The sequence below is a fragment of the Nycticebus coucang genome, chromosome 11 (assembly GCF_027406575.1).
Source record: "Nycticebus coucang isolate mNycCou1 chromosome 11, mNycCou1.pri, whole genome shotgun sequence".
Classification (NCBI taxonomy): domain Eukaryota; kingdom Metazoa; phylum Chordata; class Mammalia; order Primates; family Lorisidae; genus Nycticebus; species Nycticebus coucang.
Window position 1 is genome coordinate 63380091 of NC_069790.1, and position 24013 is coordinate 63404103.

The 24013-nt window shown below is 37.5% G+C and overlaps 1 protein-coding gene across 17 annotated transcripts in view; it reads right to left on the reverse strand.

Annotated features, from left to right (window-relative positions):
* ADAM22 (ADAM metallopeptidase domain 22) overlaps positions 1–24013 on the reverse strand; it is a 278120-nt gene that overhangs the window by 73853 nt on the left and 180254 nt on the right. For all 17 annotated transcript variants that reach the window (XM_053608487.1, XM_053608501.1, XM_053608500.1 and 14 more), the window contains exons 5-9: positions 22269–22351; positions 16260–16323; positions 14055–14124; positions 4495–4565; positions 1511–1585 (exon numbers count right to left, since the gene is read on the reverse strand). In XM_053608487.1, the coding sequence (XP_053464462.1) occupies positions 1511–1585; positions 4495–4565; positions 14055–14124; positions 16260–16323; positions 22269–22351 (363 nt within the window). The remainder of the gene's footprint in view (positions 1–1510; positions 1586–4494; positions 4566–14054; positions 14125–16259; positions 16324–22268; positions 22352–24013) is intronic.

Below are 24013 nucleotides of genomic sequence, written 5' to 3' on the forward strand. Positions count from 1 at the left end.
CCATTCATTTCATAGGCATATTTTTATCAGGATTATTATTCAAAATGTTAAAATATATGAAAGCTGTCTATGAATTGCAGGAAACACAAATCTAAGTAGGAGTATAGCCAGAAAAAGTAAATGTGAATACTGCTAAAAGTATAAAAGTTTACAAATTCTATAAGACTTAACCTAAGATAAAGGTCACAAAGAGGCTAGATGTAGATCACATATATCTTTTAAAGTATCTCTGGGTACTTTAAAAATCAGGAGCTATAAACATTTCTGGCTTCACTTGAAACTGGCATCCCCACATGATAATAACTGGCAAGTCCTAAGAGGCAGCTGCTCCCTTTAGACACCATGTGCCTTCCCTTTTGCCACAGGCCTCATCCTTCCCTGTTGTCTCATAACTACCTAGTTCGCTTCACTTATATTACCTGTCTACAGATGTCTACAGATATCTGAATTTGTGACTATCTAAGGATTTGTGATATATCTGCAAAATATATGATTTTGCAGCTTATTTTATAAAAATCCTAAGGAACAGTAACATTCACTGGATTCAAACAGGTAGAAAGACAAAATTTAGACCTAGACTGACCAAGGAAACAGCACTGAATCCTGACTGTATTATTATTATTATCAGCAACAATAGAGATTGACATTATTTATAAACAAAACATTTTCTCTTAAATAAATCATTCAAGATAAATTAAAATGCACTTGTACATGAAATTGAATAAAATTCAGCAATCTGTACACTGAACATTTTTAGTTTCAAACTGTGGTTACGTGGAATAATTAACATCGTAATTCACTGCTGTGCTATGAAAGTAACCATACCGACTGCAACATGACCATGAATTTAATATGTGCACTGTGGATCGAAATCATTTGATTCAGCAAGAGAAAAGTTTTGCTAAATTCTCATCCTAAGAAGCTTCACTCCTTAGCCATATAAATATTTCCAAATAATTTTCTGCATAGCAAGAAAGAAAAAGAAAAATTGCTTTTATTAGGATAAAGCTGTACATTGCAGACTATATCACATAATTGGTGCCTCACATACTTTGTCAGTATAAAATAAAAATTTCCACTTTTCTTAATTAAACATTGTCATTTTACTAAGCAGAGATTCAATTTGCAGTGCCTACATGAATCAAGCAAATTCAAGGAGTTACCATGATGAGTTACAGAAATATTTTTGGAGCCTCAAAAATCATTACTAGTTACTTCCACCTAAGAATTTTTCTTTTTTTGTGTGGTTTTTGGCCGGGGCTAGGTTTGAACCTGCCACCTCTGGCATATGGGACTGGCGCCCTACTCCTTGAGCCACAGGCGCCACCCTATACCACCTAAGAATTTTTTCTACTTGCAGGTTGTCACCGGTTAACAAAGATGTTTGGTTACACAAATACCCTCTCTGAGTTACAACTTGATAGGCTTCTTGTTTCTTCTAAACATATGTTTGCACCCACCAGTTTTATTCTAGTCATGGAAAAGTTAAGAAAACAAAAGCAAATCCTACCATGAGATGGTCATTCACAATCATCAGCTCGATGTATTTGGTTTCTTCTTCTACATTACGAGGATATCGCCGAAGCTGTAACAGAAGAAAGGAAACAGCAATGTAAAAAGCCCTCTACACTGGGCTGTGAAAAACTAAACATATAGAAGAAATCAACCACAAAATTCCCCTTTTTTATTCCTTGTCCTTTAAAAAAAATTTCATCAACTTACTTAGTTTTTGAGGTAATAAATTTAAATGTTTCAAAAAATTAAAGAAGTATAAAAAGTAGGATGAAAGTCTTCCTTTCACCTCTGTCTCCCCATCTACCCAGTTCCTACTTCTTCCCTCACAATGGGTTCAGCAAGTTACTAGTTTCTTTCAGAAATATTAAAATTTATGCATGTAAGATTAAATATGAATAGATACTTCATTTTGTTCTTTCATTTATTTTACTCTTTTCTGCATCAGGCTGTTTTCATTTAACTGTATATCTTGGAAACAGTAAGAGAGAAAGAGTATTCTTTGGGCCTTAACTTAAGGTCCTAAGGAACTCTGAGAGGGTTGAGGAGGTTGGCACTTGTATTCTTGAATCTCCAACCTGGATTTGAGATATGTCCTTCCTCCAGTATGGTTCAGGGGATCCCCCAAATGACATGAGGCTTTTTATTGGATAGCTTTGAGAACTTCCAGGCAGTCCTGGATTATCTATTATAGCTAGATCTCTGTTCAACAACAAACATTTTCCTCTTTCAAAATCACGGCCAATGAATGAATATTATAGACAAGAGCCACTAAGCGGCCATTGCCTTTGTTCTTTGCAGTGAGCCTAAAACACAAATCTAAACAAAGTCTGTAAAATTAATAGCTGCCTTTATGTTGTGCTTCCATACATATTTTTCTTAGCAAATCTTTGGTTCACTTGCCCAAGGGCACTTTTTGCGAGGAGGGTATACAATGAAATCTACATCAATACATACAAGGTGTGAGTGCTGCATTTAAAATAAACTTTAAAAAAAAAAAGATCCACATGAATTTTATCTCATTGCGCTCCTAAACTTTAAAACTTTTCAAAAAGAATCATAAAACAATTAAGTTGATTAATAACACTAAATTGTATCCAATGACAAGAGTATTTTTAAAAAGGGGGTGGTGTTTTTAAAATGATAGGATCTGCTTTGCTAATTATGGGAGACACTGTACTAGCATACCAAGTTAATACAGTCAACTTCAAGTCCCAATATTTTCGTAATGTCAGAAAGCAGCCACATTGGCCTTACACTTTTACAGCATCTCAGTGCGTGTATCCATAACTGTCTCAGAAAGAGAAGTCAAGCATATATCTGCTTAGCAAATGCCTGGATGTTGAGATATTTATGAAGAATTTCAAAGAACACATCAAAAGAATATTATCCTATTCTCTCCATTAAAAATTCACACAAATGTTTCTAATTAAATCCTGTATTTGTTAAATTAAATACTGTATTTTCATCTAACTGGGCTTCAAGATATATGTCTCTGTGTGTGTGTATGTTCACAACACATATAAAGTTCATGGCAGTGACTTATGGAACACATGGGCTTCTGAGAGGCAATATATAGCACATACATGGTATAGCACTTCTTTGAAACCAGACTTCCAAGGTCAGAATCCCAGCTCTACCACTGGGTTGCTCTGTGAGACCACGGGCAAGTTTCTTAAGCTTCTTCAGCTTTGTTGCCTTTATCAGTAAAATGCAAGTAAGATAGGTTGAGTACCCCAACCAGAAAATCCAAAATCCAAAATTCCCCTAAATCTAAAACTCTTTGCATGCCAAAATGATGCTCAGTGATGTTGAATGTTCACTGTAACGTTTCATATTTTGGATTCTGGCATTAGGGATAATGAACCAGTAAGTATAATGCAAATGTTACAAGGCCCCCAAAAATGCAAAGTCCTAAACACTGTAATAATACCTTCCTCATAAGATTTTTAGGAGGAGTAAATGTTTTAATACAGTTCAGGGTAAATATTCAATGCAATTTAGCAATTATTATTCACAATAAAAATATGTGTGAAATTTTATTTCAAAGTAAGAAAAAGAAGACACATGGTTCTTTCAACTGCTTGATCTTACTAGAGATCTATTTCCTTCATCCTGTGTTTTTTGGGTTTTATGCCTCTATGCCAGGGCATACAAGTCAATGCCAGTAGTGGTAACATCTTGATCCTGATGCCCAAAGCTCTCGCTGTATCTAAAGAATTTACCAACCCTGTGATTGTGGATAAGTCACTGTCACATGTCAGAGCTATCACTTTTCTGTGAAAGAAAAATAAGAGTAAAGTATTATTCTTAATAATACTAGTAAAGAAGTAAGCTACTTCATTTGATTTAAAGCACTATATAAACAGTTGTTTTTATTACTATGTATTACCCAGTTCAAGATCTAGTTGAAGAACCATAAAACTATGCCCTAGTTTTATGTCATGGACTCCAAAGTAGACCAAATGAGACAGTAGCATGTTGTGACTTAAAAACCTGATGTAGTCACTCATAAGGAATTGTTTTCAAGGGGATAAGGATATGTCCATACAAGACTCCATGATGTGGTGCATATCGGGGCAAGGAAAGAGGCCTGTGGTGGAAAGAACTTGAGACACCACAAGCTGAGGCCTCATAATCCACAATAGGATGGGGAGGCATGTTATCACCATGATCTTGAATCCTTTTGAGTCTGTGAAATAATAAGGCCCCATTCCTAATGTTCCTACCAACCTGCTGCCCTTTTTGTTACCCATGCCCTGGCAAATGCCTGAAAACAGTACTCGTCCTCTCACAGAGACTTAAAGCAGATCCATGTGACTAGCAGTTACCAAGTGTTTTAAAATATCACGACAGGGCGGCGCCTGTGGCTCAGCGGGTAGGGTGCCGGTCCCATATGCCGGAGGTGGCGGGTTCAAACCCAGCCCCGGCCAAATTAAAAAAAAAAATAAAATATCACAACAAACACCTGTGAACACATACCTGTCGTTTACTCCTTTTTAGTCTTGGCTTCAAAATGAATTTTGGTGAAGTGATGTTTACTTGTTGGAATTCTAAAAGGAAATTTAATTGAAATTAATTTAACTTGTGCCAGATTTCTTTAATACAGGGCAATCAAATTTTTACCTACCCTTCCTTCCTACGAATTTTATCCCATATAATGTTGTACTTAATGCTTAAACTGAACATTAATCTAAGTAACTGTATCATATTAATACTTAATAAACATATAATGATTAATTCATAAAGTCTCAAACGTATTTCTGATGTAGCTTATCTCAATTCATATTTCTGCTTTAAATACCGTAACATTCTTTATCAAGAATCTCCTAAATAGCCAACTTGACATTCACTTTCATTACTAACCTTCTAGAGGCAGCAAAATAAAGAGGCAGTGAGAAGCAAGTAGAATAAATAAGCACACATTTACAAGTTCATGATTAGAAATTATTATAGGGCACCAAAATTTTGGGTTAATTTTTTCCAATTAGTTGCCCCATAATCAAATTTATCGCAGGCTTTGCTCTTAGAAGCAGGTGTAAAAATCCAAACCCCTCCTAACTTGTGTGTCAGCATTAACACATCGACCACTTACACATATAGATTCATCTCTGAATTACAGATTAGATTATTTATAAGGGAAGGCCTTCCTAAAAAGTGAAAGAAAAACTGTAAACATTTCCCTGTGGTGCAAATTTCCTGAAACTCTGATGGTTGAGAGTCTGACGTGCAGCTTCCTGCGGGAGTAACGCTACACAGCGCTAAAGATGAAGCACTATCAGTATTCTTAGGTACTACTTATAGAAATGGAAAAGTGCTCTGGAATTACACCACTGTCCCAAAATGTGAGAAAATGTATTTGCTTTTCACATGAATGTTTTATTATCTTAATAGGAAAAAATCACTCTAGATTACCAACCTGCATAATTTCAAAAAATTATGAAAGATTTGGCAATATGTAAAAATATAACATACCATAAGCAAGTGGGCTTCATCTAAGAAAGCAAACTAATTCATATTTATACAAGTTGCGTTAATAGATTCAAGAAGATCATTATAGGACCATCTCAATAGATGCATAAAATACATTTGACAAAATTCAAGGCCTTACTTTTGATGGTTTAAATCTTAGAAAACTAGAATAACAGGCTGCTAAAACTTCAGCTGCAAACATGTGCTCCTTTCATGGACTAGGAAAGTAGGCAGAACCAAGGGCTGCAAGGGTGGAGCCAAGAGTCATGGAGAGTTATTTCCAGGCCTTGAAACATAATCAAGGAAGAGTTCCCCTTTGTCCAGCAAAATTTCAGAATTGCTGTGATCAGTGTCTTCCTTGTTCCTCCAATTTCCCTCTTTTTGAAAGAGAATTATCCTCTTATTGGTCCACTAGTGAATGCTGAGGGAATTAGAGCAGATAACGTGTTTTTTAGTTTTACATATGGAAGGATTGAGAGGAATGACACACAAGGACCCACTTCTACACCTGGACCTGATTTAGATAATGAGATTCTGGGTTTTGAACAAATGTTACAATGAGATGAAACTCTTACAGACCTTGGGAGGGAGTGGATGTATTTTGCGTGTGGAAAGGACAGGAGTCAGTGGTGGTCAAACTATGGTGGCAGGCAGGTGATGCTTCCAATTACTTCACCTCCTAGGATTTATGCCCTTGTGTAATGCCACTGCCTGAGTCTGGAGGAAACCTGTTTCTTTCTTTAATCAACAGAACATAGCTAAGGTGATGGAACAACACTTCCAAGATAACATTATATAAAATTATAACCCATCTTGCTAGAGACCCTCTTCCTTATTGGCTTTTGTGACACAAGCACCTATGTTGTGAGCTACCCTAACCTATGGATAGACCCACATGGCAAAAGACAGAGGACAACCAACAGCCAGAAAAAGAAAATCATCCCAAGGGATGAAAAGGACTGAATTCTGCCAACAACTACTACAGATCCTGCCACAGCTAAGCCCTACCTAACACTTCAATTGCTGCCGATGTGAGAATCTGAGGCTGAGAACCCATCTAATTAGGCCATACCCAGACTCCTGAGCCACAGAAACTGATATAATCAATGGGTGTTGTCTTAAGATGCTACTTTGTGGTCATTTGTCACTCAATAACAAACAACTAATACAACACAGTTGTATAATCTCATCTCCTTGAGAGAGGACTGGAGTTTATGACTCATAGTTCTCGTAAACATTATATAGCAAAAATGATGACATGTCATTTTTGAGATCAGGTTGGCAAAGAGACTATGGCTTCCATCTTAGGCATCCTCTCTCATTTAAAAAAAATGCAAGATCTAACTATAAGTAGTTTTCAAGAGAGTACCTTAAGTGTAAAATATGGAAGAAAATATACCTTGCAAACATTAATCTTAAGAAAACTATGAAGGAGGCTCGGCACCTATGGCTCAGCAGGTAGGGTGCCAGCCACATACACTGGAGCTGGTGGGTTCAAACCCAGCCCAGGCCTGCCAAACAACAATGACAACTACAATCAAAAAGTAGCCAGGCGTCGTGGTGGGTGCCTATAGTCCCAGCTCCTTGGGAGGCTGAGGCAAGAGAATCACGTAAGCCCAGGAGTTTGAGGTTGCTGTGCACTGTGACACCAGGGCAGTCTACCAAGGGCAACAAAGTGAGACACTGTCTCCAAAAAAAAAAAGAAAGAAAGAAAAAAAAAAAAAAGAAAACTATGAAGGAAATATTAATATAAAACAATGTAACTTCGGAGCAATAAATAAAATTAGGAAAAAGAGCATTATTTTATAATTTTATAATGATAAAAGGATTAATCACCCCATCAAAAGATACAACATTCTCTTCCCTTGCTCTCTCTCTCTCCTAGAACAAGCTATCTGCCTTATTCTGGGGGTGCAGGGAGCAGGCAGCTCTATGGAGAGGCCCATGTGGCAATGTACTGGGGCCTTACAACAGCTCTATAAGCAAGCTTAGAAGCAAATCCTTCCCACTTGAACCTTCAGATGAGATTAAAGTCCCAGACACCTTGAGCTAGAGGCACCCAGCTAAACCAAACCCAGGTTCCTGACTCTCAGAAATTGTGACATAATAAATGTTATGGAGTAATTTGTTACACAGCAATAGATAACTAATACAACCTCTACACTAAAAATGACCAAACACTGAGAGAAATTTTAAAAGTCCTAAATAAATGAGATATGCTATGTTCATAAACTGGAAGACTCAGTACAGATGTCTCTTTTTCCCAAATTAATCTACACATTCAATGCAATTCTAATCAAAATCCAGAATTGTAGAGGTTGACAAGTTTGTTACAAAATGTGGATGGAAATGCAAAGGACCTGGAATAGCTGAAACAAATTTGAAAAAAATGGAAAATTTATGTTGTCTGATTTCAAAACATTCCATAAGCAAAAAAGCGTGATAAGGGCAGCCAATTAGAGTCAAGGAAGAGACCCACGTTAATACTGTTTGACAAAGACTTCAAACATTGATAAAAGGAAATGAAGTACTTTTCAACAAATGATGTTAAATAACTGGACATCCACACACAAAACAGTAAGATAAAATAAAACTCAACCCTTACCTTTATACCATGTACAAAAAGTAATCAGAAAGGGATCACAGATCAAACATAAAAAAATAAAACCATAAAGCTTTTAAAAGAAAACACTGGAGAATATTCTCGCAACTTGGGGCTTGCAATTATTTCTTCGGACAAAGCAATAATCATCAAAACTGATGTCAGACTTCATCAAAATGAAAATGCCTGCACATCACAAAACACCATTAGGTAAGCCAAAGACCTGGACAATATTTACAAGGCATATCTGATAAAGGCCTTATACCCAGAACGTGTATATACTCCCACACCTCAGTAACAAAAAGACAAACATTCTGATTAGTGCCAACAGCACATATTACACATCATTAGTCATATGAAAGATGCAAATTTAAACTGATGTGAGACAGCACAACACACGGCAGGAGAGCTGAAATTAAAGAATGACACAGCCAATGTTAGTCAAAATGCAGCACAATTAAAACTCCCGTGCAGTGCTGAGGACAGCATCAAATATAACCATTTTGGGAAAAGGTTCAGCAATTTCTCATAACATAGTGGTTCTCAAAATGTGATTCCTGCACCAGCGGCATCAACATCACCCCCTGGGACTTGCTGAAAATGCAAACTCTCAAAACCAGCCCATGATATACTGAATTAAAAACTCTTGGGTTGGGGCCAGAAATCTGTGGTTGGCAGCCCTCCAGATGATTCTTTTTTTTTTTTTTTTTTTTTATTGTTGGGGATTCATTGAGGGTACAATAAGCCAGTTACACTGATTGCAATTGTTAGGTAAAGTCCCTCTTGCAATCATGTCTTGCCCCCATAAAGTGTGACACACACTAAGGCCCCACCCTCCTCCCTCCATCCCTCTTTCTGCTTCCCCCCCCATAAACTTAATTGTCATTAATTGTCCTCATATCAAGATTGAGTACATAGGATTCATGCTTCTCCATTTTTGTGATGCTTTACTAAGAATAATGTCTTCCACTTCCATCCAGGTTAATACGAAGGATGTAAAGTCTCCATTTTTTTTAATAGCTGAATAGTATTCCATGGTATACATATACCACAGCTTGTTAATCCATTCCTGGCTTGGTGGGCATTTAGGCTGTTTCCACATTTTGGCAATGGTAAATTGAGCTGCCATAAACAGTCTAGTACAAGTGTCCTTATGATAAAAGGATTTTTTTCCTTCTGGGTAGATGCCCAGTAATGGGATTGCAGGATCGAATGGGAGGTCTAGCTTGAGTGCTTTGAGGTTTCTCCATACTTCCTTCCAGAAAGGTTGTACTAGTTTGCAGTCCCACCAGCAGTGTAAAAGTGTTCCCTTCTCTCCACATCCACGCCAGCATCTGCAGTTTTGAGATTTTCTGATGTGGGCCATTCTCACTGGGGTTAGATGATATCTCAGGGTTGTTTTGATTTGCATTTCTCTAATATATAGAGATGATGAACATTTTTTCATATGTTTGTTAGCCATTCGTCTGTCATCTTTAGAGAAAGTTCTATTCATGTCTCTTGCCCATTGATATAAGGGATTGTTGGCTTTTTTCATGTGGATTAATTTGAGTTCTCTATAGATCCTGGTTATCAAGCTTTTGTCTGATTGAAAATATGCAAATATCCTTTCCCATTGTGTAGGTTGTCTCTTTGCTTTGGTTATTGTGTCCTTAGCTGTACAGAAGCTTTTCAGTTTAATGAAGTCCCATTTGTTTATTTTTGATGTTGTTGCAATTGCCAAGGCAGTCTTCTTCATGAAGTCTTCCCCCAGGCCAATATCTTCCAGTGTTTTTCCTATGCTTTCTTTGAGGATTTTTATTGTTTCATGCCTTAAATTTAAGTCCTTTATCCATCTGGAATCAATTTTTGTGAGTGGGGAAAGGTGTGGGTCCAGTTTCAGTCTTTTACATGTAGACATCCAGTTCTCCCAACACCATTTATTGAATAGGGAGTCTTTCCCCCAAGGTAAGTTCTTGTTTGGTTTATCAAAGATTAGGTGGTTGTAAGATGTTAGTTTCATTTCTTGGTGTTCAATTCGATTCCAAGTGTCTATGTCTCTGTTTTTGTGCCAGTACCATGCTGTCTTGAGCACTATGGCTTTGTAGTACAGACTAAAATCTGGTATGTTGATGCCCCCAGCTTTATTTTTGTTACTAAGAACTGCCTTAGCTATACGGGGTTTTTTCTGGTTCCATACAAAACGCAGAATCATTTTTTCCAAATCTTGAAAGTACGATGTAGGTACTTTGATAGGAATGGCATTGAATAGGTAGATAGCTTTGGGAAGTATAGACATTTTAACAATGTTGATTCTTCCCATCCATGAGCATGGTATGTTCTTCCATTTGTTAATATCCTCCGCTATTTCCTTTCTGAGGATTTCATAGTTTTCTTTATAGAGGTCCTTCACCTCCTTCGTTAGGTATATTCCTAGGTATTTCATTTTCTTTGAGACTATGGTGAAGGGAGTTGTGTCCTTAATTAGCTTCTCATCTTGACTGTTATTGGTGTATACAAAGGCTACTGACTTGTGGACATTGATTTTATATCCTGAAACATTACTGTATTTTTTGATGACTTCTAGGAGTCTTGTGGTTGAGTCTTTGGGGTTCTCTAAGTATAAGATCATGTCGTCAGCAAAGAGGGAGAGTTTGACCTCCTCTGCTCCCATTTGGATTCCCTTTATTTCCTTGTCTTGCCTAATTGTATTGGCTAGAACTTCCAGCACTACGTTGAATAGTAAAGGTGACAGAGGACAACCTTGTCTGGTTCCAGTTCTAAGAGGAAAAGCCTCCAGTTTTACTCCATTCAGTAAAATATTGGCTGTGGGTTTTTCATAGATAGCTTCAATCAGTTTTAGAAATGTGCCACCTATGCCTATACTCTTCAGAGTTCTAATTAGAAAAGGATGCTGGATTTTATCAAATGCTTTTTCTGCATCTATTGAGAGGATCATGTGATCTTTATTTTTGCCTCTGTTAATATGGTGGATAACGTTTATAGACTTGCGTATGTTAAACCAGCCTTGCATTCCTGGGATGAAGCCTACTTGATCATGATGAATGACTTTTTTGATGATAAGCTGTAATCTACTGGCTAGGATTTTGTTGAGAATTTTTGTGTCTATGTTCATGAGTGAGATTGGTCTGAAATTCTCCTTTTTGTTTGGGTCTTTTCCTGGTTTTGGTATCAGGGTGATGTTTGCTTCATAGAATGTGTTGGGGAAGATTCCTTCTTCCTCAGTTTTTTGGAATAATTTCTGCATACAGGAATAAGCTCTTCCTTGAAGGTTTGATAGAATTCTCCTCCAGATGATTCTTATGCATGGCAAAGTCTGTGAACACTTTTTACAGTTAAACATATACCTACCTATGGCATAGCAATGTCATTCCTATGTATTTACCAGGAAAACGAAAATATGTGCCCCCTCAAGACGTGTGAGAATGTTCATGGTTGCTTTATTCATAATAGCCAAAAGTTGGAAACAACCCAAATGTCCATCAACAGAATGGATAAAAATCATGGAGTACTCATATAATAGAATACATGTAAACTTGTATTGTATATACAATAGAATACACATATACTCAGTAACTTCAAAGAATGAACCACTGCTACTGCGGAAAACATAAATCTCACAGGAATTTGCCAAGCAAAAGAAGCTGGACATAAGACATGATACCATCTTCATAAAATTCTCCAACAGATAAAACTCTACAGGAAAAAAAAGTCAGAAAATGGATTGCAGAGGTGGGAGGCAATAACGGGGAAAGGTACAAAGGAAGTTACTACGGTAATGGAAATGCTCTATATCTCAAGAGAAGTGTACATACGTCAAAATTCATTAAGTAGTACGCAGAGTTATATATTTCATTACATACAAATTTTTTAAAAACTGGGTGCTAAGGGATTCATAGAAGTTAAGATTTTTCCAAAATCTGTTCATAGAAACACTAGTCCTGAGAGATGTGTCACATAAAACAAAAGGTTCTACAGTCAAACTAGTCTGAGGAACACCTGATCATATTCCTGGGAAATTCATAACCTACAGCAAGATAAGGATGTTGATATTGCACAACCCGGTTAAACTTTATTTATCCTAAAATCAATAAGCTTACTTTTGAGGACTAATTTCATAAAAATTGCCTTTCATCTGTCTACTTATTTGACATTTGTCTATTTCTTGTTTTTTCTTCTAATTTATGCAGGTAAATCATAAATGATCTTGGGTGACAAGCACCACCTTAACAAAGTGGCAGTGCCCATTTCTCTTTAGAAACTAGTTGAGACAGACCGAAGTTTTCAACGAAAATGTCTAAAAATCCTTGTAGATTTTACAATGATTTGTAAGCAGCAAAACTGCCAAGTCACCTTTAAAGGTTCTGCTGAAAAGGAATTCCAAACAAAGTCTTGAAAAAAATTATGAGGTTATACAACAGCAAGCCTCCAATCAAGTCCTTAGGAGGATCTTTATTTATTACTTTAAATATTAAATAATGTTGATTGCTTCCAGTAATACCTATAAAATTATGGCTTTATTCCTAGGCAGCTAGTCATGATTTATTTTCTTCCCATAATAGGGACTGTAAACATTTTCATAAGGACACTGAAGGAACAGTCTAAAAAGTCTATGTAAAGTAAAAGCACCAATATGCCCATTTGCAGATTTTTCAAAATAGTGAATTCTGTAAAATCTTCTATTCCTTTGGCAGCAAGAGAGAAAGGAAGGGAGTATTATTTCTCTTCAGGGGGATTGCAGGAGAACAGGAATGTAACAAACTTATTTCAGAGAGGAAGGAACATTAGAAAACAGTTACTGCATTTTCTTTTTTTTATTTTTATAATTATTTTATTCATTTATAGTTCATTCTGATACATATTATAAGAAATGATAGTTAACTAGTTGTCCCAATTCCATTTATTGAATAGATGGATGCTTCCCTGTTGATTAGAGATGTTATCTTTGCATATTCTCTCTACTATCTGTATTGGAGATACCTATTTTTCTTTTTTTTTTATTAAATCATAGCTGTGTATGATCATGGGGCACCATACCCTTGGTTCATAGAATATTTGACACATTTTCATCTCATTAGTTGACATACCCTCCTGGCATTTTCTTCGTTACTTTGCCAAGACATTTACATTCCACATTTGCCAAGGCTCACATGTACCTTTGTAAGATGCACCACAGGTGTGATCAGATTACTGCATTTTCTGATGCAGAAACGAGGTAAACTTCTTTGGGATTCTCTAAGCAGTAGTTCAGGATTACCTCTCAGGCTGGAAATTGTTCCACTGCCCTTTGTGCCTCTCTCCCAGACTGAACCTTTGCGGTGTTAAACAATCTAAAACTCAACTTTGTCTTCAAAAAGAGAAAATGAGGAAGTCCAGTAAAGCCAGAGGCAAACGCCCCCCCCGGGTCATCACTGCCCCACTAAGGAGGCCCAAGTATTAGTGCACTACTCTCCCTGTCGTGCAGCTCTCAAATCAGTGTTGACATATAAACTGACCTATAAACATACATGAGAAGAAAGGACTAATTTCACAAATAGCAATACCAGTAACAATAGTTAATCTAGAACGGATCTCTTAAAATGCTGAAGCTGAAAAGAGATGAGCAAACAACAAATGGGAAAATGACTGAGTTCATCCCTATCTTTACATAACTAGTATTTCATCGAGAGTGGATTTTTACATATTTTATCTATACAGACTCTAACATTGTTTCTCTTAGTACCTTTAGTCTTAAAATCTATTACAGCTTTCCTTCAGTGTGCTTCAGCCGTATCTTTCCAAACTCATCCCCCTATAAATATGATGTCAATTTGCATTTTATTCTTCCTCTTGATGTGACTTGGCTTTCCCTCTAAAACTGCCACAAGCAGATGTGGGTAATAATATTCCACACATAAATTAGTTCTAAAGCACTAAATGAATTACTGAAGTTGTCCTTTAAAGAGAAGTCACTATATGAACATCATACCAGATGGAAGATCATCCAAGGGAAATTCAAACAGTCTGGATTTGTAAACTGAATGAAAATGGAAATCCTCCTGAAATGACATAAGCAACAGGGATTAAGCATATACAACCAGAAATCTCCAGCCTCAGGCAATCATAGCAGGAGACCCTTAAAGGAACTGTAACTTGACTGGATCCTCCTGGGTTCAGACAGGCAACGAGCCAGGGCGCAACCCTCCTACTCACTCCAGTATTCTCCCAGCACCAGAGCAAAATCCAATTAGAAGCAAAATGCCTTCACAGACAGAAAAGCCAAAGCCTGCAGTAATGGAAAATAAATGAATGGATCTATTCCCCCAAGGAGAAGTAAGACATCTTGGAAAATGGGTTAATGTTTACCACCAGGGGTGCCTTTTCATAGGTTCCTGCCCCCTTTTAAAGTCAGATACCTTTGGTGGGCAAAAATCACAGCACAAACAATCTTCCTGATACTGGGAAGCAGGATGTCTGATAGAAGCAGATGCCCAAGGTGGACACTGCTCTAAAATTCAAGCGTCATACAAAGTTGTATTTAAAAGAAAGAGATAAAAAGTCATATTTTTCTTCAAAGAAAAATTAATAAGCATTTAAATGATATAATTTCATCTGACTTAATCCAGTTACTAAAAAACGATGAGAATATCATAAATAGTCATGTTTCATGATATTACCTTTGAAAAAATCATACTGTCAAGCAAAGAGAAAGGATAGACAACAGTGGGCACTCAGAAAATTTATGTATAATACAGATTCCCAGACGAGGCTGTGTATGGCTAACAACATGCATTCCTTTAAATGACTTGCCTCTGGCCAGTATTGCTTGATAAGAGGAAAAATATTTTTATGTGCAGAATTAGAAAATGTTTTGTGTTTCTCTGTAGTCTATAACTTTTTTTTTTTTTTTTTTTTGGAGACAGGGTCTTACCCTGTCACCTGGACTAGAGTGCAGTGCCATCATCATTGCTCACCGCAATCTCAAACTCCTGGGGTCAAGTGACCCTTCTGCCTCAGCTTTCTGAGTAGCCTGGACTATATAGGTCTGTGCCACCCTACCTAGCCAGCGTCTCTATTTTTTTCTAGAGATAGGGTTTTGCTCTTGCTCAGGCTAGTCTTGAACTCCTAGCCTCAAATAATCCTCCCACCTTAGCCTCCCAAAGTGCTAGGATTACAGGTAAAAACCACTGTCCCCAGCCCCAATTCTTTTTTAATCTGTGGAAAATGAATGTTTCATGTTTCAACTAAAGTAAGGGAGAGAATTAAGATGACTTAGGTTTCTCCAAACTTCTTTTGCATAGGGCCTTAAAAGCAATGAGCAATGGAGAAAAATCTCGAATGTGGAAAAGAGAATAGGTGAAAAATCATGTACCTGTGGATTTCATCTGTTGTGAAGTGAATGTGTGCCCCCCCCCAAAAAATTCCTATGTCGAAGTTCTAAACCCCCAGTGTGACTTCATCTGAAAACAGGACTTGTCCAAAGGAGGTGATAAAGGTTAAGTGAGGTCACGAAGGTAGGACCCCCATTCAGTATGGCTGGTACCCTTATCAGAGGAGGAGAAGACAGCTAAAATTCTCTTTTCCACGTGAAAACACAGTGAGAAGGCAGCTGTCTGCAGCCCAAGGAGAGAGCTCTCACCCAATACCAACCCTGCCAGCACCTTCACCTTGAACTTCCGGCCCTCAGAACTGTGACACGATGAATGTCTGTCTTTTAAGTAACCCAATATTTTGTTATGGTAGTTCAGTCAGACTAAGACAGATCATAGCACATTAGAGTAGAGATGTAAATGAAAGCTTCAAAACTCCTCAGAGGGAAAATAATATATTTCCAATTTAAAAGAGAAAGAAACAAAAAATTTTAAAACACATTCCCAATTTTAACTAATTTAAAACTATACCAACAGTCCCTGACTTACAACTTCTTTACTTTATGATGGCTTTATCAGGACTTCACCCCACTGGAAAGCCAAGGAGCATCCAGATGGGTTAACTGGGGTATTAAATGCATTTTTCACCGATGATGGGTTCATTGGGACATAGCACCATCATAAATTAAGGAGTATATATATATATATATATATACTTACTATCCCAAATTTAAGAAATATGAAAATAAAACAGAGAAAAAAGAATAGTACAGAAGCTCTCAGCATAAACATTTCAATTTGCCACAGCAAATAGGAGCACTTACCTGAGAAGTGTCATTTTCTTCTGGCTCAATGAGATATGTGTGGTTCCCATCATAGAACATCCCACTGCCAAGGACAAGAAAATATTTAGGCATGACTATCAACTCTCAACTCAGAATAAGATCATTTTAAACTCAGCAGCAGTTGGAGGACAAGTTTACTTCTCAATGCACATGTCCCAGTCCCTCTCCATCACAAGATGTAACCACACACATTGCTGAGATGGCAAGACCCTCCCTCTGATTGCCCATAAATAGGGTCCCCTCAACCCAACCCACCCCCATGCTCAGTTCTGCCATTCTCTAGCTGTTGTCCACTGCTCCCCCGCTAACATATAATTCTAACACTCAAATATGCAAAAATCCATGTGGAGAGCTTGTAAAATTTCAGGTCTTTCAGCACCCTGGCGTACTGATAGGCTGTGACTATAGGTGATCCTAAAGCAGGCTGTCAGGGACAGCACTGAGAATGACCTACTTACCATCCACTGGAAGATTCTGGAATAAAGCAGTAGGTGATCTAATACAAGGTGGGGATGGTGGAATGAGGATCAGGGAGAGGGGAGGAGGGAGAGGGGTAGGAGGTCATGGTGTATGGCACACCTCTTGGGGGCAGGACACAATTACAGGAGAGACTTTACCTAACAACTGCAATCAGTATAAACTAATTCTTTGTGTCCTCAGTGAATCCCAAACAATTAAAAAACACACATTCAAACAACTTGCCAGGAGCTAACTGCCTTACACTCATTTAATCTTTTCTACAAATGAATAAGAAAGGTACAATGATTATCTTCATTGTACAGGATAAGGTGAGGAAACCGAAGCTGGAAGAGATGAGGAAGTAACTTGCTCAAATTACATAACCAGTAAGAAGAGAGGCTAGAGTAGAGCTCAGGCTGATGCGTTCACGTGTTGCTCATTTGCAACCTGCTACCCACTATTCATTCATTCAACACCTATTCATAAAGCACCTACAATGAACTGCTCTAGGTGCTGGGGATACAGTAGCAAACAAAACTGACCAATTCTCTGTCCTTGTGGTGCCAATGTGCATTCTAAGGAGGACAGACAATAAATATTTAATAAACAAGTAAATATATATTAGATAGTGGCAAATTCTAGCAAGGAAAATAATACAAATTAAGGGCAACAAACGGTGCCAGAGGACAGAGTGTGGGAGACCAGAGACAGAGGACTGTTGATTTATGAAGGGAGAAAGGGGGTCAGCACAAGGCTTCACAGAGAAAATGACACGTAAGCAAAGACATGAAAGAAGTGAAGGGATGAGCACTGAGGATACCCGTGTGAAGGGCATTTCATACACGGCCCAAGGTAAGAGAATCTGGACATGTTCCAGGACAGCAAGATGGCAGTGTGGCTGGAGCAGAACTGGTGAAGGGCAAAGCGGGGACCATCATAGGTAGGCTACCCTTAGGGCCATGGCTTTTACTCTCAAAGAGATGAATGGCCACTCTAAGGGTCTAAGTGGGGGGTGGGGACACAATCTCCCTTAAGTTTCAAAATAATCACCCCAGCTTCTCTGTTACAATAATTTTTAGGACTACAAAATATAGAAGCTAAGAAGTTATTTGAATAATCTAGGTGAAAAAAGATGGTGCCTTATATCAAAGTAGGTGAGAACTGGTCAGATTCTCGATACATTATGAAAGTAGGATGAATAGGATTTGTTGATGGATTTGAAATAGAATGTGCAATAAAGAAAGGAGCCAGTAAGGACACCTGAGCACCGGAAAATATGGAGTTGCCGTTAAACAAAATTACCTAGCTGGGCAGATCCAGGGAAGCAGGGGGGAGGAGAAGGATCAAATCCAGAGTTCCGTTTAGGTAGTCTTAGGCTGGAGGTGCCTACCAGCCATCTGAGAGATCCTCTGAGAGCATTTAAAGGTATAAATGGCCTTGACTCCCCACCAAACAAATCCATATAGCCACCCCTTTTGGAGAACATGATGCATCTACTGAGATCAGGCCCTTTACAATGCTGAAGATACTTGTCAGCGCAGTATCTGACGGTACCCAAGGTGTGATCTCTTCTACAGTAATTTTTCAGCTTTGGGTGGAAATGACTACCTGACAGCCAAGCTGTTAGACACAGAGTAGTATTTGTCTTTCTCTTGGTGAAACTGGTTGGTTTCCCTAGGCCACAATTATAATGGCCTCCAGTTACACCCCTATCCAAATTCTTTCATTCCTGCCGTAACATCTTCCATATGTCCACAACTTTTATATACCCAGAGAATGGCTATTCTTACATTTGTGTGGTTTTAAACCACATGTGTTTTCTGAATTTGGATGACATTGCTTTTCAAATTTAAAGATAAACAGATGCAGTTTGTAAGATATGACTGACAATATACATGGTTAATGAATCAGAGGGCAGCCTCTTCAAAACAGTAGACCAAATATGCCAGTGAACATTCTCTCTACTCCTGCTAAGAATTGTCCAGATTCATCCAGAAAATTGCATAAAACCTTTGCCAAAATCCACATGCACACCAACAAAGTAGCAACAGTATTGTGTTTAAATAGTACTAGATGTTATTCACTCTTGTTTTAAACTAAAATCCAATGAGAAAATCATTTCTTTTTATTACTAAACATCATGTACACAGTATAAAGAAAACATATTCTGATAATACATCTCAGAAGACTCTATATTACTATATGATAATATTATCATTACTCATTTCTCAATAACTGAAAAAAATACATGGTTTGGTTGCTTTGATTGAGAATTGACATCTTTTGTTATATTTATATAAATTCTCATATTGAGTCCATAACGGTATGTATCTGATAAAAGCCTGTAACTAGGAACAAGTCATCATAGATCAATTGAGCTAAAATGTAAAAGCTAATGGTGCGCTCTCTGGATAAAGGACTGAACCACAACTCAGACTTTGGACTTTACCTTAAAAATTCAAACAATGTAACCTAATCATATATATCCTCATTATTAATCTGAAATTGAAAATAAAGTAAAATAAATTTTTAATAGGCTGCCTTAAAACAAGATTTTGAAAAGAAACAGCTATTCTTACACATTTCCACAAGAGGGCAATAAACTCACATTTGCTTCCTCTCTTCAAGGTTCCCATAGTTACAGGATTTTGTCATAACATCAAACATACCAGGACCAAAACACTGCCTATTGTTCCCTTGTAGATTTTTTATAGACAAGATGTAAAAACCCGATTTTTCTCCCTTTATGTTCTTCAACTGAATTCAATAAATCAGAGAAACAGAAAAAAACCTCAATATGTCCTTGGTAATTTATAAAGGACAAGGCATGGATGAAATATTATATATCATATCTAAATCACTGTTATTGAGACAACATACAGTATATAATATTTAATAATATCCTTCTAAAATATTTCTTTTAGAATATTTTATTCTAATATTCTTTTAGAAATTTTTGTTTAGAAGGTACAATCAAGATGAGAATTAATAAATAGTAAATGATATAAGAATGTATTTACTTAACATTCTCATAAAAGTCTAAGAAAGCTCAATGAGCTTTCTGACCGTGTTCCTAACCACACAGTAAGTTTTCTGTTTATTTTTGTTTAGTTTTAAAAGTTTCTAAAAGTAAAATTTACTAGTTAAAACAATTGAGGCCGGATTCTGAGTCCTACTCCTGATCTAGGTACTATAAATTTCCTAAAAATTATTTTTCCATCCTTCCTTAAATGAGAATATTAGGATTGTAGCAAGTATCTTTTTTAGGTTCTCAGGCCCAGAGGAGCCCTTAAAAGGCACTAATATCTTCTCTCTGATTCCCATAGGATTGATTCCATTTGGAAAATCAGAAGGCAACGTGGAACACATATTAAGCAAGATGCTTATATTATGGCTTTGGATTAAGATTTTAAGAAGAGAGAGGAGGAAACAAATTTTATTTTTTATATCATTCTTTTCTCTGGTATAAATTTGCTGTCACAAATGTCAAAAGGTGCAGCTGTACTATTCCTACGTGACAGCTGTGCTTGTCTTGAGATCACATATAACAATTTTACTGCTGAAAAGGATGGCAATGTTTCTTTTTCCTAATAAGAAAACAGAAGCTATCAGATATCAAGAATGGAATCAACATTTGCAAAAATCTCCATAGTCAAAGAATTTATTTAATAAATTTATACCTTTATTTACAGTAAGTAAAAGTCTTTGAGAATAAACAACAACCAAAAAGAAGTCTTCCCTACTTCAGGTACATGACCCCCTTCTCTAAAAGTTACTTAACTCATTCTTATATATTCTCCTTTCTGCCTAACATCCCTACTCCCATATCCTGACCAGAAGTGCCCCTTAGGTAGCCTAGCTAGATTTTCCAGTCTTTCCCATTTAGATCTCTTTCCTAGATTTAAGATATACCAATCTAATGTCCCTCCCTTAGATAATTCTATCAAAGCCTGTTGTACGTCACCTTCTTTAGGGGACATGCCTCTTGAGCTCTAAAGGTTCACCCCTTCTTCAGTACCAATGCTTTCACCTAATTTCCCCCTAGTGTTTCTGTTTTCCTTTCTCAAAGAAAAAAAAAAAATACCTGTCACATTCCCTAACATTTGGCCTGGGCTACATTTGGCCTCCCCCATGAACCTGAAAGGTCTTATGACTCATGTTTCAATTGCCTTGATATTTCCGGTGGCTAGCAAACAGCAGACACTCAATAATTGCTTATTAGATGAAAAAAACCACATCACTAACTTGGTAACAGAAAGAAGTATTTATGTTTGCCAACAAAAATTTAACAAAACTAAATTAAAGGGCTGGCTTGTTCTGTGTCAAAAAAAAGTAAAACAAACAAGAAGGAAATGAGATGATTTAGCTTAAATAGAATGCTGGGGAATGAAACAGTAGCTTTATAAGAGGTTGCAAAACAAATGAGAAACGGCCACCTGTGTATCACCATTATCGCAGGATGGAGGAAGAGGATGTATTCCCATGATACACATCAGCAAACATGATTTGATAGTGAAGGTTATGAGAAAGGAAGTGAGTCCCCAAGGAAGGATGGGCTGTGCTCCTTGGAGATGTCTGGGGACAAACCCTCCTACAAATTTGCTGTGAGTTAGGTGGGATTCTAAGCGGGAAAAGGGGGACTAAACATGTAGGTCTTTAAGGTTACTTATAGCCTTTTGTCCTTATGCAAGGAGCCGAAAGCTTCCATCTACTGAAATTTCTATTAATCTATGAAAATGTAAAAATGAATATAAAGAAGTAGGAGTGGAACTGTTATCAAGAGCTAAAGATCCACAGAAATAGAAACCAAAGTTACCCAAACCACTCCTGTCTAAGGCTGGATGAAACTAGAAAATGCTTCAAATTATCACTGTAACGTATTATAATTCCAAAGCCTCTGTTTTCTGCAACTCTAATTTAAAATTTTCTACAGCACAATTCACAATTACAAAGACATGGAACTAACCCAAGAGTGGATGAATAAAATGTGGTATATGTATACCATGGGGAGTACTATTCAGCCAGAAAAAAAAGGTTAAATAATTCCATTTGTAACAACTTGGATGGAACTAGAGACCATTTTTCTAAGTGAAGCTTCGGAAGAATGGAAAAACAAACACCACATGTGCTTGTTATTAAATTGGAACTAATTAATCAATACCCATGTACATATATGGCATGAAAACTCAACGGAAAACAAGTACGTAAGAGGGAGTCGAGTGGGGGTAAATTCACACCTGATGGGTATAATGCACTCTATCTGGGTGAGGGGCACATTTACTACTTTGACTCTAATTGCACAAAAACAATTCATATCACCAAAACATTTGTACCCCCCATAATCTTCTGGAACTTAAAAAAATACAAACAAAATCTTGGTTTGTAAAACATAAAAAGAAATCCAGACCCATCACTGATTTAAGAATATTTCTTGACACAAAATAGGGATTTTTTACTGTAGTGCATTAGAGATAAAGAAAATAAGTTACTGAAAGAATGAACAGTACAAATAAATTTTTAAGCACTTACTGAAGTCCATGGCATGTTGATAATGCAACAAACGAGGCAGGATTTCCTCGGATATGGCCCTGGTAATAACAGTGCTCTCCTCCCTGAAAACAGAAATAAAGGGCGTAAGCCTTTGCCATCACAGGGAAAATTAGCTGCATCATTTTACAGGCGGTTTCTGCTAACACTGCACGTCTGTATCTAAAGCTCTCCAATATTTCATTATTCAGATTAGTGTTATCAAATTATTTCTAACACTTATATCCATGAACAGTCCAAGCGAGCTGACTCCAAATTCAAAGATGGGGAAATAAAAGTTGACTTCACTTTCCTTTTATGTAGGTAATATTAAAGGAACAAAGAAATAGATAGTGAAAGACATGTGGTCCTAGCACCAAAGTAAATTTAATCATCTGTTTCCCTAGTTACCTGAGACTCAACCTTGAGCAATGCTCTCATACACAGCTAAGTAAAAAGGAATATAAACCATCTGAAAGTCCCTAAATTATACTGATGAAGGAAAATGCCTGCTTTTATCCCTGGTCAAAAACAGCAAAAAAAAAAAAAAAAAAAACTTGATTGCCAGAGAAACAAATTTCATACTACTCTTTGTTTTAAGCCAGGAATGGCTTGACTGGTAAGCAGCCTCAGGCAGAGTTTGAAATTATGAAGTTTCTTCTAGCAGCCAGTCACATTAACTAAAACCTACTGAGACATAATATTTTTTTTTTTTTTTTAATTTGGCCGGGGCTGGGTTTGAACCCGCCACCTCTGGCATATGGGACCGGCACCCTACCCGCTGAGCCACAGGCGCCGCCCGAGACATAATATTTTTTAATTATTAAATGTTCCTGGAAAAGGAAACAGAACAAATCCTCTACCATCCTAGGGTGTTTGTTACTTTTAGATACTTGCTATTCAGAGTATGGTGCAGAGACCAGCACCAAGGACCTGGCCAGGAGCTTGTTAGAAATGCAGAATCTGAAGCCTTACCCCAGACCTACTGCATCAGAATCTGCATTTTAACAAGGTCTCGAGGTGATTCATATGCACATTAAAATTTGAGTAGTTCTGTTCTAAATGACCTTTCCCCCATTCTCTCACTAATCTTCCATTTCTTCAGTAGCTGAAAGCTTCTAATTAAATTGACTTACTGAGATGTGAGTGAAATAGGAAGGACTGATAGAATGGGTGGTTTAAAGGGGCAAATGTTACTTACCTCAGTTTGGCTTAAGGACTAACCCTACTTGAAATATTTAGTGCCTCGCCAGTGGAGAAGAGAGAACAGGAAGACATGAAGAGCAAAGAGGGCTGAACACATTTTCTCCACCAGAATCCCAAGGACAGCAGCACGCCTAAAACTGCTGCTCCTCCCGAGGTAATCCCACAGAAGCTGGCAAATCTCAGCTTTGGGGATGAGGTGGAAAACATGCCAGACGGCACACAACGCTATCCTTACCCTATGATGCCCCTCCAAATTCCCGGGAGAGTCACTGAACTTCAAGAACTGAGGATTGTGATTAGATGTGACGGAGGAGGAGAAGATAGGATGGCATTTCACATCGGAATCAGACATGGGATGGAATTTAAGAAGGCCACTTGGACTTAAGGGCAGAAACGAGTCGTGCTAGACAACAGGACACGGGACACTGACTTTATGAGGAGGATCATTGTAACACAGACGTTAACTGCACGTGACTGTTGACTGCCTTCCTCTACCAGGTGTGTAATCCCAAGCAAGTGAGGGAATCTGCCTGTGTGTCAGT